The following is a 17,116-nucleotide window of genomic DNA, read 5'->3' on the forward strand; positions in this document are numbered from 1 at the left end:
AAGTATCCCTTGACCGATCTTTGCGCGAAAAGGATTGAGCCGCAGTTTGAAAATATTCTCGTTTTCGCGAAATATTTATTACCGAGATAGAAATAAGATAAGAGACAGAAATAGATAAATCGCTCGATGCTATTTATTTATTCCTCCACAATTAGAAACTTGTGCTTGGAGAAATCTAGTTATTCTAAATTTCATGTCTCGTATTAAAATCATGTTTTATCGTTAATGCAACATACTAAGTTATTCACGTAATGCATCTTACGTAAGCATGACAGAAGGACAAGTGTATAGTTTCTAAGCTGATTTCTCAGTGTTAATATTTTCGTCAAGCACGTTCGTATAACATGACGTTCGAGGAAGTTATATTATAACCACTTTTAGTTTTACAACGGTCATAAAAATCATGTTGCCAGCAAGTGCAAGTAATCTTCTTATGTCATGTCACATCACTTCCAAGATTACCTTAAGATCCAAACGTTATCAATCTTAAAGTTCAATTAATCACCTGCACTCTTATACTAATTGCTTTTTTTTTTAGATATAGTCTCGATCATCAATAGTACCGGGTATTAAACTCGTTGAAACAAGTTGTAATATTCTATACATACTGTCGTACTAAATAGGTAACATGCATCTTTTAAATGAAGAATCTAATTTTTGGCAATACATAAGTTATTTGTTCCAAATTGAAAAACGGTAGTTTGAAAAATCGATTAACATATCTTTCATATCTAGATGTTTCTCATAAGTTGCCCTTACTCTTCTCTATTCTATTATAAACGTTGGAATTTATTTAGTAGTGCTTGGTCTATTTCGGGTAGTTGATAGTAAAAATTTCAATTAACGGAAAGAAAAATAGATTAATATATTTATAATAAATATCTAAGTGGCGGGAGCATTTTCTCATATTGATTCCTTTAAGATAGAGGGTAATGGCCCTTTGCGCCAGAAACGTATCACATTTCTCTAACTAATCATATATCTCCTAAGAAAGAGAAGAAAAACCATACAGGAATCTGAAACTTTCAACGTGTTTAGTAAGTATTACCAGAGATTGTCACAACATATTTTTTATGCCTTACCACATGTTCAAGAATTAAAGATCAAGTTACAAGGCCTCAAAAAACATCCTAGGCCTGTGTTATATCTTTGGTCTTAAAACTACGCTACGTCATTGAGTATCAGTGTCGATAAATCATTATTTCATGTTTTTTTTATTTTATTAATAGATCCGTATGTCTACTTTATTTTATGCACATACATATTCATGTAATAATAAATGCTGTAACCGCGGTTTATTAGCAACTGGATTTTTTATAAACTCGGCGATTTAACATTTTTTACAAAAATGATTGTGTGCTAATACACAGAGAGAATTTTCTCTTAGAATTTACTCTGAAAATCATGATAATCGTAGGACAACATGGATTACGAAGAATTTTATGCGAGCTATTCTGATTATATTATCTATCATAATAAAAAATATGAATATCTATTACAATAAAATATAAAATATATTTGATTAATTTTACTAAAATATGTAGTAAAATTTCAATAATTTTTCAAAAATTTTCAATCTGCTTGATAACTTTTATTACGTTGTTTGTAAAATGTCTTTTGTATATTTCAAAAAGTCCTATCGTTACCGATAATATTTGATTGGTTACTAAGTTGTCCCAAGTTTGTAATGAATTTAACGAAAAATTCTCTCCGTGTATACTATTTTTTACTTAAAAATCGCTTATTAATCGTGCAGTAATTAGCGACAATATTTAATTGAATATGTGTTTTATATTAGGAGAAAAATATCGTAAGAAACGTAATGACTCATTTTTAATAATAAGTCGCAAAGTCCAAGACAAAGCCCATACCGGTTCGAAGAACTTTGCTCGCGTCTCACACCTCGAGATGCGATAACTGGTAAAATCATCAGATCATGCATATGTTATTCCCGTTGCAGTCGAAGGTGTAGCCTATTTTCAATAACCGATCCTGTCGGAAAGTAGATCGGTAAAAGATCAAATTGCGCGGAGGAAGAGAGAGAGAGAGAGAGAGAACATTGGGCCTATGTTTTTGACAATGTGCCTAGGCCGTTCTATAACAGTCCAACGTTCCAAATCATTATACTTCGACTATTCGTGAGACATCGTCTTAGACGTCAACCTGCCACGAGGACGGTGAGCAAAGTGCGCTCGCCGTTTCGTCATCCCCGAAGCCTCGACCTGCCACGTCGAAGCGACAGACGCCGGCTTTCGTCAAATCGTAAATCAACGCTCATTTTCTCTTACGCTGAATTCTCTCGTTCTATGTACTGCAATTACAAGAATCAATTCATTAAAGTAGATTTACAGGACATCTCACCAAATTATCCAGATCGTTAGAAGAAAATAAATTATCTTTTCGGAAGATCCATTATTTTCTCTTCTTTTTGTGGATCTTTAATCTCGCAAAAATATGTGATCAATAAAAAAAATAATATCTATGAGAAGATAATTATTTTTACAATACCTACAATAGCTAGATTTTCGATATTTTTTTTAATGAGAAGAACATTAGTTATAATAAATGAATAGATTTATTATTAATTTGCGCAATTATATAGAAAAATTGTTTAGCAAATCCGAAAATACGAATACTCTTGGGAACTCTCTCCCCTCTAATTTATCCCTTAATAATTTATCATGTTTTGCCGAGTATCTTTGCAGAAAAATGATCATAAAGTGAAAAAGTAGAAGTTCCTTTTACTTTATTTGGTTTCAAATTTATCATAGCAAAGTAAAATGTGTGTGCATTTTTATGGAAATCTTTCTCGCGTACATATTTCTTTACTTCTTATTAGACTGCTAACGTCTTCTAATATACTTATGCACTATATCGAAGACATAATATCCGAGCATGCTCGTGCAAGGGAAGTGGTTAAAGGGCTGAAGAGATCGAAATTGCTTCTAAAATAGCAGAGGAGCAGGAAAGAACGGACTCGCGAACCTTCTTCGCTCATGGACGGGAAGCACATGATGGCACAAAATCGTTCGCGTTGCACAGTCGCAGACGACCGCGGAAAATCGAAGCGACGAGCATCGTGGCGCGGTGCACGCCGAGACGGCCGCGCCAGTGCAGTGCCGCCGGGACGATCTTAGAGAATTCCGCGGCTCCTCGTCCTGACAGAAATAGTGCGCGACCGGTATGCATTATTCGTGCGTGCCCACGGACGGCGAGGGGAATCTCAAGTTCGATTGCCATCCGGCGACAACGACGCCGCGAAAACGAGCGACGTCCCCGAAGCCGGCGGATCTGCCGTCCGTCCGCGAGGACTCCGTTTCCGACTTCGACCGGGTCTCGCATTGACTGAAAATACGTGAAACGTGGTCCCCGAAAGCACGGCGGGCGTGGCGATCTTCTCCGCTTTGCCTTTGTCTTTGATAGAAAATTGTCCTTAATGAAAAATTCCACGAACGAAAGTATCGTTCCGATGATTTATCTCAAAGTAGAGGATCATGTGTGGGGAGATTTTACGATCCTGAAATCGTAAAGCGAAGTTTTTCCCGAAGAAAAGAATTGTTTTTCTAGTACTCATCGCCATGTGACTCGTAAGATTACGTAATTTCTCGCGGCCCGGCCGTCTATGATACTCTCCGCTCCGCTCTTCGAATGCACATTAGAGTGAATAAATATTCTTTCATGTGATAAGAAAGAAAAATTAAAAAATTATCACAGGAACAATGCATTTATACAAAATATTTTATCTCTACTGGATATAAATGTTAATGTAATATATAAATTTTCTAGGTAAATTAGATAGAAAATTCCTCATTAATATGGAAAACAGTTGATTGCGAAAATGTTGATACCTGTAATTTTCATCAATGAACAATTGAAAGTAAGCGACCCGTAATATAAATTTTAAAATTAAAAACACGTGAATAATTCCTCAGTCAATTTCGAGACTTTATTAATTTTTAATTTGAAATTCGATTACATAAAAATACGATATCAAAATTAGAAAACCTTAAATGATGATACTTCTTGAAATTTTGTTGTTAAATAAAGATCGACTCCGCGAACCGAATTTATTTATAACTCGTTATGAATTGTTGTAGAATTTATAATTTCATTAAGAATCTTTCGCGTAAGAATATCTTTTGTACGAAAATATTTCCTCTATACGTAATATATTTATTCACAATTACTGATACTTTGTTTCTACGTTTTTTAGCCTTTAGGCTATAAAACTGCTAGCCGTAAAACGTATTGTCGATTCCTTTTTTTACAAATTTTTTTGTAACACATGAAACGCGAATATAAGGCGGCGAACTTCTTTAAATTACACTATAAGTGCAGCATTATATGACATGTAAGGCACGTTCGTGCAGCAAAACAGATTTCAAGGAAAAATTATTTTCGACATCAAGGACGATTTTTCGTAATGTACGACGATCTGGTACGGCGCGAATGTACTAATATTGCGGGTCGGGTATGTTTGCAGGATGCAAATACAACGAACGCGATTCTTATCAGCTTATCCTGAGACGCCAGGTGTTCTGTAGATATTTTTGGTATCAATCGCGGATTCGGGGTAACGGACGACGGGTACTCGGATACTCGAGTACGGAGGATATGCACTCGATGTATACGCGGAGAGCACTAGTTCGCTTGCACGATCAATGAAACGTATCATCTAGATATTAATACGCCCGCGCGATATCTAGACGTTTTAACGCACGGTTCGCTTGAAACGTAAGCCAGGACGGAATCTGGAACGAGAATGCGATATGTCGTATGTTATGTATGCACATTGGGACGAGACTCGGCATTACGTTTCAAAAATAATTCGCGTCGCAGACGAGTGAGATTCGCTCGCTCTCTTTTTTATTTTCCATTTTTCTCTGCGCGCATTAATCACATTCAAGTTAAAAAAATGTTATTTTTCAGTTGATAGTATCACGAATATGGCGTTTCCGCACTCGAAGAACCTAAAAAAAATAACATTAATAGGAAAAGATAGCAGAAAAGAGAGATGAGATAAAAGATAAAGATGTTTTAAATCCAATGATGTAATAATAATAATAATATTACTATTAATGATGATATAATAATAATTGGACGAAATCGACATAAATCGTAAAATATTTTCGGCTGCAAATGTACCTGCCTCCTGACACACTAATTTCCTTTCAATATTGCTCTTCACCGGCAAAAATTAGCACTTCATTTAGTGATCTTACTATAATTGCTCTCAGTGAGCGTTCGCACTCCTGCTTGAACAAAAAAAAATTCGTTGCTATCTCAATCTTAGAAAGTTTTCTTAGAAAATCATCTGGCAGGTTTATAGCAAGTATTGTTATTTGTCTTCCGACTTTTATAATGCAGTAAACGTCAAAGCGAGAAACGTTTGAAATTTTATGTTTGTCGACAATGATTCTAATCCAGTTTACGAGCCGTATACTCCGCAATAAAATTATGCACGACTTATTAAACCACTATTGAATGAAGTATACTTGTTACCTCAATCTTTTACCTTTTATTTATCAGAAGTTGTAATATATGTTATAAAAATAAAGCTGAAACTTTTGTATAATTTCGAAATAATTCTTATTTATTAAAATAATCATTATTAGTTTTTCAACACATTTCTTTGTTTTAAAAAAGCACTCTCTATCTCTTTTAAAAGATTCAAGTCAGTTTTAATTAAATCAGAACTTAATAGAGAAGCGGCAAAAACCATCTGCCCGGATCTAATAAAATTGTCATCATTCTACCGAAATAAAATGTAACATCTGGCCTATCATCTGAATTATTTATATTGCCATTATATTATTCAACTATTTACTGTTTTATTTACTTTCATAAATTCTTCGGTCAATGTCTGTAGGAATTATGTTCATTATCTACCAACGTAGATTAATTTTAATCTCGGTTTAACTTACTTTTTATCTTTGTCTAACTCTTAGAACTAAAAAAAGATAAAAAGTAAGTTAAGCGAGATTAAAATTAATTTACATTGATAGAAATATGTCTTAATCTACAATATCGATTCGGTTCAGAATTAATCGAACGGTCAACCGAAGATGAAGGAGTCAGGCGTCGAGACGATTCTTCACTCGTCTCTACGGAGACATCAGTCGCCGATAGCTCGGTAGCCTCCTTGGTAGCCCGTTTTCTATTCTAATTCCGATGCTATTCTGGTACCGGTAGAGGCAGCCAATGGGCAACGCGTCCTCCCGGCTACCATACGCGCAAATACATCCCTCGCGGACTCTTCGCTCCTCGTCTCGTTCGGCGTGTGCACCATCACCCCCTTCCCCGTACCGATCGCAGTCGTTCTCGGGGCATCGTGTGCGGTGCATTAATCCTGTATTCGCATATTGCTCGTTACCGCCATCCCCTCGTCCTTCATCAGTGGCCGCGGTGAACGTCTCTGAACCGATATCTCGGTCTACGTCGAGCGCCAAACAACGTTTGGATCGAATCGACCGGTCTCCTCGGAGAGCGGTTTTGCTCGCCCGATCAGTCAGGACAATCCTGAAGGGAAGATAACATCAGGTGGAGGAAGGGTGCGATGCAGTGGCGTCGACAGAAGAAGGTCACCCACGTGATCGGCTCCTCGAATCATGTGCTACTCTTAGCGAGGTACCAAGATGGTACGGAAACACCACCTCAACATAGCTACACGTGGAGAACACAGCTTGTTGTATAATATATTAAGCCAATATGTAGAGAGAGTCAATATATATATATACATATAAAGAACGTTGAGATTTTTAAGCAGAGGATTATAGCGGCAGGTGAAAGAAAATGGTGCAAAGTTTTTCTTATCGTATGTGATTTAAATAATTTATTCGCTTGTCGGCCATCAGTTGAATAATTTAAACACACTCTTTAAGATATAGTCTCGAAACCATAAAATGCGAACTAATTCGCTGCAATTTTGAATTGCAATTTTTCTAGTTTTTCGATCTGTCTGATTTTATTAATATTAGATATGGATTGTATATGTTAAAATATTGTATTTGTATAAAATTCTAAATGAGACGGACGTAAAACATATTAACTCGTGCACGAATTAATATGTTTTACACGAACAGTAATAACACGTTTTGCGTATGAATTAATAGCTCCGTTTTTCTGAATGAAGCTCTCTTATAGTTGTGTGCATAGCGATCAATTCCATAAACACTTCCTGCGTGATACGATCAATTTCATGCGAATTACATTTGGAAGGATATAGTTCCTGCGTTAAACACAACGTGCGAAGTGGTCGTTCCAGATGTCACGAAAATGTCTAACATTTTCTCTCGTTATTAAACGCGACTGACAGTCTGGCAATTACGTGTTCATTAATTGCTCACTTTTTGCTCAATTAAATTTACATTAATTGCTCACTTTTTGCTCAATTAAATTTACGTATGCAGGCGGCGCATCGATTTCCTAGAAATCGAATCCACTTGATATTTATAATGTTATATAGCCTATATCCTGATATAAAAATCCGAATGTACATATATGACTAAACGCGATGCCAATTGTAAAAAAGTCTAAAGAAACGTCTACAAAATATTATTTAGGTATTTTTAAAATATCCTTTTGAGTATTTTAAAATTTGAATTATTAAAAATCCCGGATATTCTGGGTACATTAATTCATTACTTATCGCGAAATTTGTATTTCATACAATTTCATTTGTTATATTTCACTCGAGTTTAATTAAAGACTACAACACGCAATTAGTGAGTCTCAGCACTAATCACGTTGTTCTCGATTCGACAGCTCCACCCGGTGAAGAGGATGAGGAGGAGGGTTTGCGAAAGGACTATGTGAAGAGCCAGGAGAAGGAGACGAACGCGCACACACACTTTGAACGGAATGGACAACAGAGCGGTTACAAGCCACGTCGGGCTGGCACCAGCACCAGCGGCGGAAGTACGAGCGGCTACGCCAGCAGCGGCTCGAGATCGCACAGGGACGAGAGCGCGGGCTCGCCGTCGCAGCCCAAGATCATTTTCAACGAGGAAGAGTACACGAGGATCACGACGCCGCGGCAGGATGTTCTCTTCAAGAAGGGCTACCTGTCGCGCAAGAAGCCCTGGACTGGAAACGCGAGCACTAGCGCTACGCCGTCGACCACGGAGAGTCAATCGGCGTCACATTCCACCGCAGGTGGTGATTGTAGCATAAACGTACTGCTAAACGCTATAATGCGCCAACAGCGAGCAAAAAGCGCGTGCTAAAACGCCAGCAAACTAATTTTTTTTTTTTCCACCAATTAGCGGGTCAAGTTAAAATATATTCTAATAAGATATTTCTAATAAATGATATTCCAATTTTATAAATTGCCATTATCGTATGTCTGTTGTACGTTTAATTCTGATATCTTGAAACTTTATTGTTGAAACATGAATTCTAATGTCTGAGCGTCTACTCGCATTTTACTCTATATCTATTCGAGAAAAGCCTGCATCTTTCGTCTTTTCTACAACGGCACTGCTTAGGAGAAAGTTTTTATCATCCTTTCGCTAATATGTTTAGTCTGCCGATAAACGAGTATTAGAGAGATGTTTAACGATAATATCCTTGCAGACGGTAGCGAAACTACAGAGGACCAGCAACTATTGGATAGGGACAGCGGAACGGCAGAATATCCGCCCGTGGTAGAGCCAGGAGCGCAACTAGGATATGGAACGTTTTACGATCATGCGAGCGGCTACTATTACGAATATCCTGTGATGTTGGTCGGACCTGCACCAGTACCTGCTCAAGTTGGACCAAGCGTTCTAGCAACTGTACCCTGCGGCCCGGTTCCTCTAAGACCGATTGAATGGATTAATCCTGCCTTCGTGCCTAAACTTGCCAATCAACCATATTGTTTAATGGACTATCAGGTAATAGCCCGAAATCTCACTTGTATATCTCCATTAAATGCTCGATTGGAATAAATCCGCATAAATTTCAGAGAAATGCAAATATTACCTATAATTGGGTAATCTATTAACCCTTAGCCCGCATACGTTTTTTTGGCACCTTTACGCCGCCAACCTGGGTCGTTTTCGTCCTGACGTTTTTTTTTAGTGTTAAAGTGTTACAAAAAATCTGAAAAAATTCATGGAGGTAATTCAAACCTTCAATTTGAAGTATCAATCATAAAATTATAAACAATTTAATTTTTTCACATAATTTCAGTGGCGTTCTCTCTACCCGTTTTCAAAAGTTACAACTACATTTGATTTTCGCCCGGACGAAAACGACCCAGGTATACGGGCTAAGGGTTAAGAGTATTTTAGATTGTTTGTTGTTACTGTAAAATAATAGAGATTCTGAGATGCGTGGGAAAAACTTGTTTCGTATTAATTCCAAACAATTATAATAATAATATATTTAATTAATTATTATTTAATTATTTACTTATAGACTAATCAAAGTACAGAACCAGTCACGATAGTGGAGGAGCAGAACGGCACGATAGTGACAGCGGAAGCTTCCAACAGCGTGTGGAATGAAAGCGGCACCGGTAGCGCTAGCTGCAGCGGTAGCGTAGCCGAAGAGATCGAAGAGCAAGCCGAAGAGGTGAACAACGCGACCATGGAACAGCACGTCGTGAAGGAGCAGCTCGCGGAGGAACAACCACCGGAGCAGCTGCATCTCGACGGGCAGCAACATTTGGAGAACGGCATGACAACGGTCGATCCCTATCTGGATCCGCTACTGATGCAAGAGCCAGTGCACATGTCGCATATGATGCCGGCCGTGCCGCAGCCGTACATGTATCCTGGTCACTACATGTTCGGGCCTCCCTTGGTCAACGTTAATGGTTAGTTACGAAATAGATAGATTTATAGGATCGAAGCGGTCCCCCTAAGTAATGTTGCGCGTGCTATGATATACGGATTGGCAAAATCTGTACTTGCTCTTTGCTACTTGCATGAGCAGACCTACATTTGCCCTCGTAGCCTTCGTTCTGTTCACAGTCGGATGGACGGAACAACGGACAAGTGTGTTGTTGCCCACGTTTGCGTTTAAGAGAAAGAGGCGCATTTCGGGGAAGGAATGCTAGCGCGATCGAAATTCGCAATTTATGCATTAAAAAGAAAAATTTTACTAGAATCTATAATGTTTGTTAATTATTGGAAGTTAATTCAGATTATACTGTTTAATGTGGATAATAAAAATAGTAAAAATTGAAATAAAGTATGATTAGAGTTCGTTAGATTTTATTACAGTCAAGCTTATTTATAATTGTCCGAACATTTGTTACTTGTTAGCAAGTTTAAAATTTACTTTTTAAAAAGTTTTTAACTCTTTTTATTGCTTATATTCAAACGCTATTAATATCTCGATAATTTTCTAGAGGAAAAACCAACTCGATTAAAGATTTGATTTAAAGGAAGAATAGTGATGCGAGACATTTTGTACGCAATCAATCGTTGCATAACTATAAGCCGGACTAATAACGAGAATGGAATGAAAAAATTGTAGGAAAAAGTAACGATCAATTATTGAGTATCGCAATTATTGAACTATTTATATATGTGCGGATTGAACGCTCCTTCCTCGTACTGCGCTACACTGGCCGTAGTACGCTTGATTGTACCTATTTCTAATGTTAAACGAGAACAGTGTCGATCGGAAGCGCGGCCAAAGGAAAGGGATATGCCCCGATTCATGACTTCTGTCCCGTCCATCGGCATCATTGCTGTTTTATTACCACCGTGCCTCTACCACATTCAAGGTAAAAGGTAATAATTCGCAAAAAAGGTACCACGCTTTAGACACGATCGTGGAAACGGGAGCCTCGAGTTCCCGCAGCCTCGTGAAATGAGGCTGATCGTATCGATGAGATTGTTCGGCGCTTTTTCATGTCGAGAGTTAGCCCGGTACATGCAGTTCATTCTTCACGATCGTTCCTAAAGTTCCAACTCTGTACACGCTCGATTTGTCTGTTTGTCGCTCGCGACTAACGACATATGTCACTCGCATAAGTGTCAATCGATGTACTTTTCACAGCTGCGACACGCCGTATTGTCTCATTGTTCTCACATTGCACCAGTAATGAAGCATATCTCATCCGAGAGTCCATTGACTCGCGGCCACCGCACGAGAAGATACGTCGTCCCGTGGTCACACCGGCACAATTTAACGTCGGAAATATGTCTTGGCTGCGCGAGAGACATGAGATGAGAGTTTGGCAACGGCAGCGCGTTGCTACATCTTAAATAGAACTCGTCAGAAATAACACTTGCGTGTCGTTCGCTTCGATATACGAGAAGTCGGAAGGCACAGAGAAGCAGCGAGAAGCCAAGTTCACTTTTCGCGACAACTCCGGCACGTTCTAGCCGCTCATTTAAGCTCCTGATCATAATCGCTCATCGGGTCTCCAAATATCGCACTGAAATATTATTTGTTGACAGTTTTCCTCGTGTCCCTCGACAGATTTATAACGCGCGACCGTTTCTTTTGTTTCCAAGGTGCTACCATCCAGGGCGGGCCATTGGTGAGAACTATGGACGTAACAGCTATGACAATGGCGTGCGCCAAGCGAAGAAAGAAGAGAAAGAAAAGAAAACAGAGAAGACCTACTTTGGTAAGTCGGCAAAACTCACCTAACGCAAAATAAAATAAATGCTGTTAAAGCACTTAAATTGCTTTTGTGGAAGAAATGATTAACATATAACAGCAATAATATATATTACCGATGGTATGAATATGAATACCAGAAATATCTCGTAACTATTTTTTGTTGTGAGATATTTTTGACTGAAATATCGCTTGGTAAAACTTGACATTTTTTTTATTAAATTTTTTTTTTCTGATTAAACAGGGTAACACCGAAGATGAGGAAGAAGGAGAATACAGTTCCGAATGTGATAATGATGTATCGTCTTCCCGATTACCTTGGTCAGAATGTCCGACCTCGACCGCGACTGCAACGACGACGGCGGCGAATCGACCGCTCAATCCCGAGTGCCAGGAATTTCAGTTGCGGCCGGACCTGCAATCGCGAATCCCCTCTGGTCCTGTTTCGACATCCATCGTCACCACCGTGGCCGAAGAAGTCACGTCGTCGTCTGTCACTGACGCACGGGATGTATCATCCTACGTCGAAACGGAATCCGCCAGTCGCGAGACCGAGACGTGTGATTCGTCAACTGCTCAAAGTCTAACGAACCAGGAAGAGATGGCAATCTGCAACTCGGAGCAAATCGTGAGGAAGACGTCTTTAGAGAACATTCAATTAGTCGCAGTTGGACACACGCCAAGAAGCAGAAATACAGAAATTAACGGTCAAGCGAATCATCTAGTCGCGAATGTGGAAGCGATAATGACGAACGAGACTACAGAGATAAGGAGCAGTGCTCCGACTGATGAAGCGCCCTCCAGAACTGATACTATGGAGAATGATGGCGATTCGACCAGTGCCAATGTGAAACATGAGCTATTCGAAAATAATAGCAGCGACGTTAATACAGATATATTGAGTAATCACGTTAGACATCATCAAGAAAGTTTAACGAACGGCGATACGAATTACGAACATCTTGCTGACTTGACAGAGAGGGCATCGAAGTCGAGATCAGTGAGTCCTCAAAACAATGGCTCCAATTTAACAACGATAAATATCAACGAAAAAGAGGAAGTTCAACGATTGCGACACTGCAACAATTCGTCCGTTACACGAGCAACATCACTTGGATTGCCCAGGAAATACAAGAAAGGTCTGAAATTCGTGAGAGAGTCTACGCCCGGACCGGACTTAGATGACTCCGCGCACCTGGATGTAGAGAATAAGATGCTCAAACAACAGTTCGAAGCCGTTGAACTGTCGGACGCAGACTGCAAATGCAGTATTGTGAACGATAAGCTGGGCGAGACGGAACAGAAAGTGGCGAACAAGGAAGACGCATCGGAGGTATGTAACGAGGACACGATCAAAGCGACAAGCCGAGTCACAGTCGAAGGTTCGAACGAGGATTCCGGGTTTGAGAGCCAGACTCGGGTGTCGGGGAAGTATCCCATTACGGCTGCGGTGAAGGAGTGGCTGCGTCGAGCGAACTCGCCCGATCTGTTCGTAACATCAGCGTCAACCTCGGAGAGCGAGACAGACGAGGACGATGACGAAGAAATGGATGCAAAGCCGCCAAAAAACTTGCAAGGCAACCCCATGCCTGCACTATCTGCTAATAGCGGCGTCGACAACGTTACGTTGTCGCGCACGGCTAGCTGCGGCGAATTCGCAAAGACCAACAACAACAACAACATCAACACCAGGAACGATGAGATGGAAACTGATTCGGCATCGATCGGCAGAAGAAAGAGGGACGCGAAAGTCGTGAAAAGAAAAACAAAGGCAAAGAGAAACGACAAACGGAACAAGAACGTTGATGAGAAGACGCAGAGCCAGTTGGTTTCCTCGTTGGTTTCGTTGGACTTTGTCACTGGCGTGAGATCAAGAGACAAGCCGAATAATAATGTTGGTGACGTTTGCGAATTTACTCAGGAGGATAGCGTTGCGGGTATGAGGGTTGCTTTAAGTTCTCGGATAAACTCGAAGAGAGTTAACGCAAAACGAATGAAGACATTGAGAAAAATTAGTAAAAATCCCGTTGAGAATATCGACATCAAGATGAGACGTATAGATGATTTAAACGTCGAGGAGGGTAAAGAGACAAGCGAGGGCAGTATGGTGAGCGTACGGACGTTCGAGAAGGGGGAGATTATCGTCTCGGAAGACGGTAGGTTGTTACCGACCTCCTCGTACGAACCTGTTCCGTTTAACGATCATGATAATCCCGTCGCGAAGACCGCTGCTTATATCGACGTGATTAACAAAAACGTGGAGATGCGCGAGAAGACCAGCAGCGAGAACGACGAGAACGATAGCGTAATGATAGCGTCCTCGGTCAGCATAGAGGAGCCCGACGTGTTGGAGTGTTGGGAAGCGGAAACTGTGGAACCTGTGATAACCCCGAGGAGGATGCTGCAAAGCCCGGGGGTCTTATGCGAGGGCGAGGCGGCGGAGGACGATAACATCGAGATCAAACGAGCTACCGTGGAACATGTGCAGAGGTATTACAGATTGGCGCGGGATACCGTCAATACGGAGGAGGAGTCGAGCGAGTTCAGCACGTCGGTAATCTCGTCGAAGTCGAGAACAGTGCCAAATGATCCGGAGGACAAAACAATCGGGTATTTCCGCGGCGAGGAGATCTCGATCTTTATACCGGACAAAAATCAGGACATTACCATAGGGAACGAGAAGATACCCATCGACGAGGCGTTCGAGGCGTACGAGAGCTGTTACACCGGGAAATCGCCGTTCTTATCGTTCGATACGAAGATGTTCCGGCAACGGCCGTTGTACGGTCAGAACGGCGAGGGTCCGATACCGAGCAGAGCGGTGTGCTGCAACATACAATAATATCGAGAAAGATATACCCCACCTGCAAACTCTTTTTCAAACGAAGAAAAATATATATATTATTATAACATAACTTACATATATATTATAATAATATATTATTACGTAATCGCGTCAGGGCCGTCCTCTTCGAAGTAGGCCAAGACTTGTGCTTTTCCCGGGTGTATCACGCACGTATATGTGTACGTGTAATATATGCACATATAATAATATAATAATATAAAACCAAATGTCCCGTCTCCGTTGGACGGAAATTTAACGAATTCGGTATTCTTTCGAAAGTTCAGTGACGCGCTCAAAGAGGACTAAATGTTATTTCAAAAGTATCGCGGTTTGCGATCCATTTTTGTAAATAGTTTTAAGAGTTCGTTTGTGATCGTATAACTTTGTGGAAACTTTCAAAATTTTATGTATGGGAGCATGCATTGTAGCAGTCACTCTACGATAGCATTTTACCATTATTGTCATTAAACATTGCCGTACATCATTGTTCACAATCAAAGACAGAGATTCGTAACGTTTCGACGTTCAGCTTTTATCTGGACCGAGCTTATCAAAAGGCAATACGTTGTTTTTCTCCGGATATAATAGAAAAAGCGTGAATTTTATTTTGCATGAAACGAAAGAGGGAGAAAAGGGGAGAAAGAGAAGTATATGGAGGAAGTGTTGAGGCACAAGAGATGCTAGACTGTTGTTTTTACTCTCGCTACGATATCTCGTAATACACTCAGTCGAAATGACAAGAGCGTTATTTTTAGAATCTATATAAAAGACACGAATGTTAAAAGACTAGGCGTTATTGTTGCACGTAATCACGTTGGATGGCCTTTGCTTAGGAAAGTTTTGACTGCTCGCAATTTTTAACTCGGCATTGTTGAAGTATCCCGCATATGTTTATCCGTGAGTTTCCTTTTTCTTTCTTCAGTCGAGAAGGAAGGGGAATGTATCGAGGAGGGCCGACAGAGCAAATCGTTCAATAATACATGCTTTTAAATAGAGATACGTAATAATCGCGTAGGTGTAATATCGCGTTCTCATATTAAGAGGTACTAGCTGAAGAAAAAAAAAACTGGGGCAGCGATAAAAGCAGTGAGCTGTAGCTTTAGCCTGTTATTGAGAAGTATAACGAGATATATAGAAAAATCTTACGACGGTTATATAACGATCTACATTGCAGTAATCGGCGAATGCTTAGAGCAGGCGGTCGCCAAATTAATCTTTCCCGTCTGATACTCGGTTAACGCGGAATTTGAATTTGTAAAAAAGATCCCTCGCGTCTAGCTTTCGAAGTCGGTGCAATTTAACGGAGTGATACCCTTTAAATTCTGGCATTCCTAAAACCGAACGCGAACGACAAGCTTTCTCGGCCCCGAATTTGGATTCCATGGCACGAAACGCTAGCCGAGGATGATGAAATATCGCAAGGGTGATCCCGCCCCTAAACATACGTCGAGAAATCAGAGAAAAGCGAAGCGAAATTTTTTTTTTCTTTTCCGGTAGACGCGTCTCGATCGGAAAATCAGATGAGCGCACCGCAAAGATGCATATGTGTACTTATATGCATATACATAAAAGAAAAAGCTGCACTTGTTACGACGATAGCCCACGCTTTAGTTGATTTGTGTCCAGGGATAGATCGAGAGTACCTTAGGTTGCATAATCGCGATTATAGGTCGATTGATAGACGTGGTTCGCGAAGTCATGTATCCCATATCATAACGCCCGCAACATACCTCAGAGGGATGTGTAAATAGAAGTCATTCGAGGCATTAGCAGAACGCAAAACGATAATAAATACCGATAGTACACATTAACGATAACGATAATAAAGAGAAAGAAAAGAATGAATTGAATAGCGACATATAAGACAGTGCTGGGTGAAGATGATAACGGGGGAAGCGGCGGGGGGAGAAAAAAAAACGCGAAACCTAATGTCACACAGCATCAATATGTAGACACCATTGTTCCTGCAAAGTTCTAGTTTCCTTAAGCATGAATACATATAAATCATTTCCAAGATGATCAGGCGTAGCTCTATGGACGTTTGTTCACATCAAAGTAACATTAAAGAATAAGTACGAATATATATCGTTACATTGAAAAAAAATGCGCGTTGCATCAATTGTGTGCCTTATTCTGTGGCGGCCGTTTTTGTAACTATTTCAAAGCACTCTCCTTGATAATAGTCAATAGCGAGATATCAAGGTGCGATTAAGACTTGTTAAAATTGATGAGAGAAAGAGAGAATGAGAGAGAGAGAGAGAGAGAGAGCGAGAGAGAGAGAGAGAGAAGCGCGTGGGAGACCTTGTCCGCTTGATGATGATGATGATCCTTATCAGTGCATGCGCATATTCGTTTAGATTCCTTTTCACGAAATTATCGACCTCCATTCATCGGACGCGTCCGATCCGATTGTATGCCGATTATTCATAAAGACATTAAAGCGTTGCATCTTACACACACGAGTCATGTTACTGTACAATTATATTTTAGTTGAAGTTAACATGTATGGAATAAGTGTACTTGAATTTTGTTGTGTTTTTGCTTATAAAAATATGAATAAAACGTTTCAATTTTTAAAGTCAACAGTGCCCCCGATATTTTTATATTCAAATGTGAGAGGAAGGAAGAAGAAAAAAATCAAGGCAAGAAAGGAGACGCCATTATTTTACTTTGTCCATCTTTTGCGATTATACATTTACTTATCAT

General features: G+C 39.9%; 1 protein-coding gene across 2 annotated transcripts in view; it reads left to right on the top strand.

Annotated features, from left to right (window-relative positions):
- LOC139774219 (uncharacterized) overlaps nucleotides 1-16,993 on the top strand; it is a 30,093-nt gene extending 13,100 nt beyond the window's left edge. Inside the window, exons 1-6 of one of the 2 annotated variants that reach the window (XM_071709300.1) lie at nucleotides 6,027-6,638; nucleotides 7,765-8,154; nucleotides 8,575-8,876; nucleotides 9,403-9,802; nucleotides 11,457-11,572; nucleotides 11,810-16,993. In XM_071709300.1, coding sequence (XP_071565401.1) covers nucleotides 6,557-6,638; nucleotides 7,765-8,154; nucleotides 8,575-8,876; nucleotides 9,403-9,802; nucleotides 11,457-11,572; nucleotides 11,810-14,407 — 3,888 coding nt within the window. In that variant the 5' untranslated portion in view covers nucleotides 6,027-6,556 and the 3' untranslated portion in view covers nucleotides 14,408-16,993. Of the gene's footprint in view, nucleotides 1-6,026; nucleotides 6,639-7,764; nucleotides 8,155-8,574; nucleotides 8,877-9,402; nucleotides 9,803-11,456; nucleotides 11,573-11,809 lie in introns of those variants that run through there. The other variant, XM_071709301.1, reaches the window with a different exon arrangement.
- Nucleotides 16,994-17,116: the final 123 nt, after the last annotated feature.

Source organism: Temnothorax nylanderi, unplaced genomic scaffold, assembly GCF_030848795.1.
Source record: "Temnothorax nylanderi isolate EJ_2023f unplaced genomic scaffold, tnyl_v1.0 TNYL_tig0076_pilon, whole genome shotgun sequence".
Classification (NCBI taxonomy): domain Eukaryota; kingdom Metazoa; phylum Arthropoda; class Insecta; order Hymenoptera; family Formicidae; genus Temnothorax; species Temnothorax nylanderi.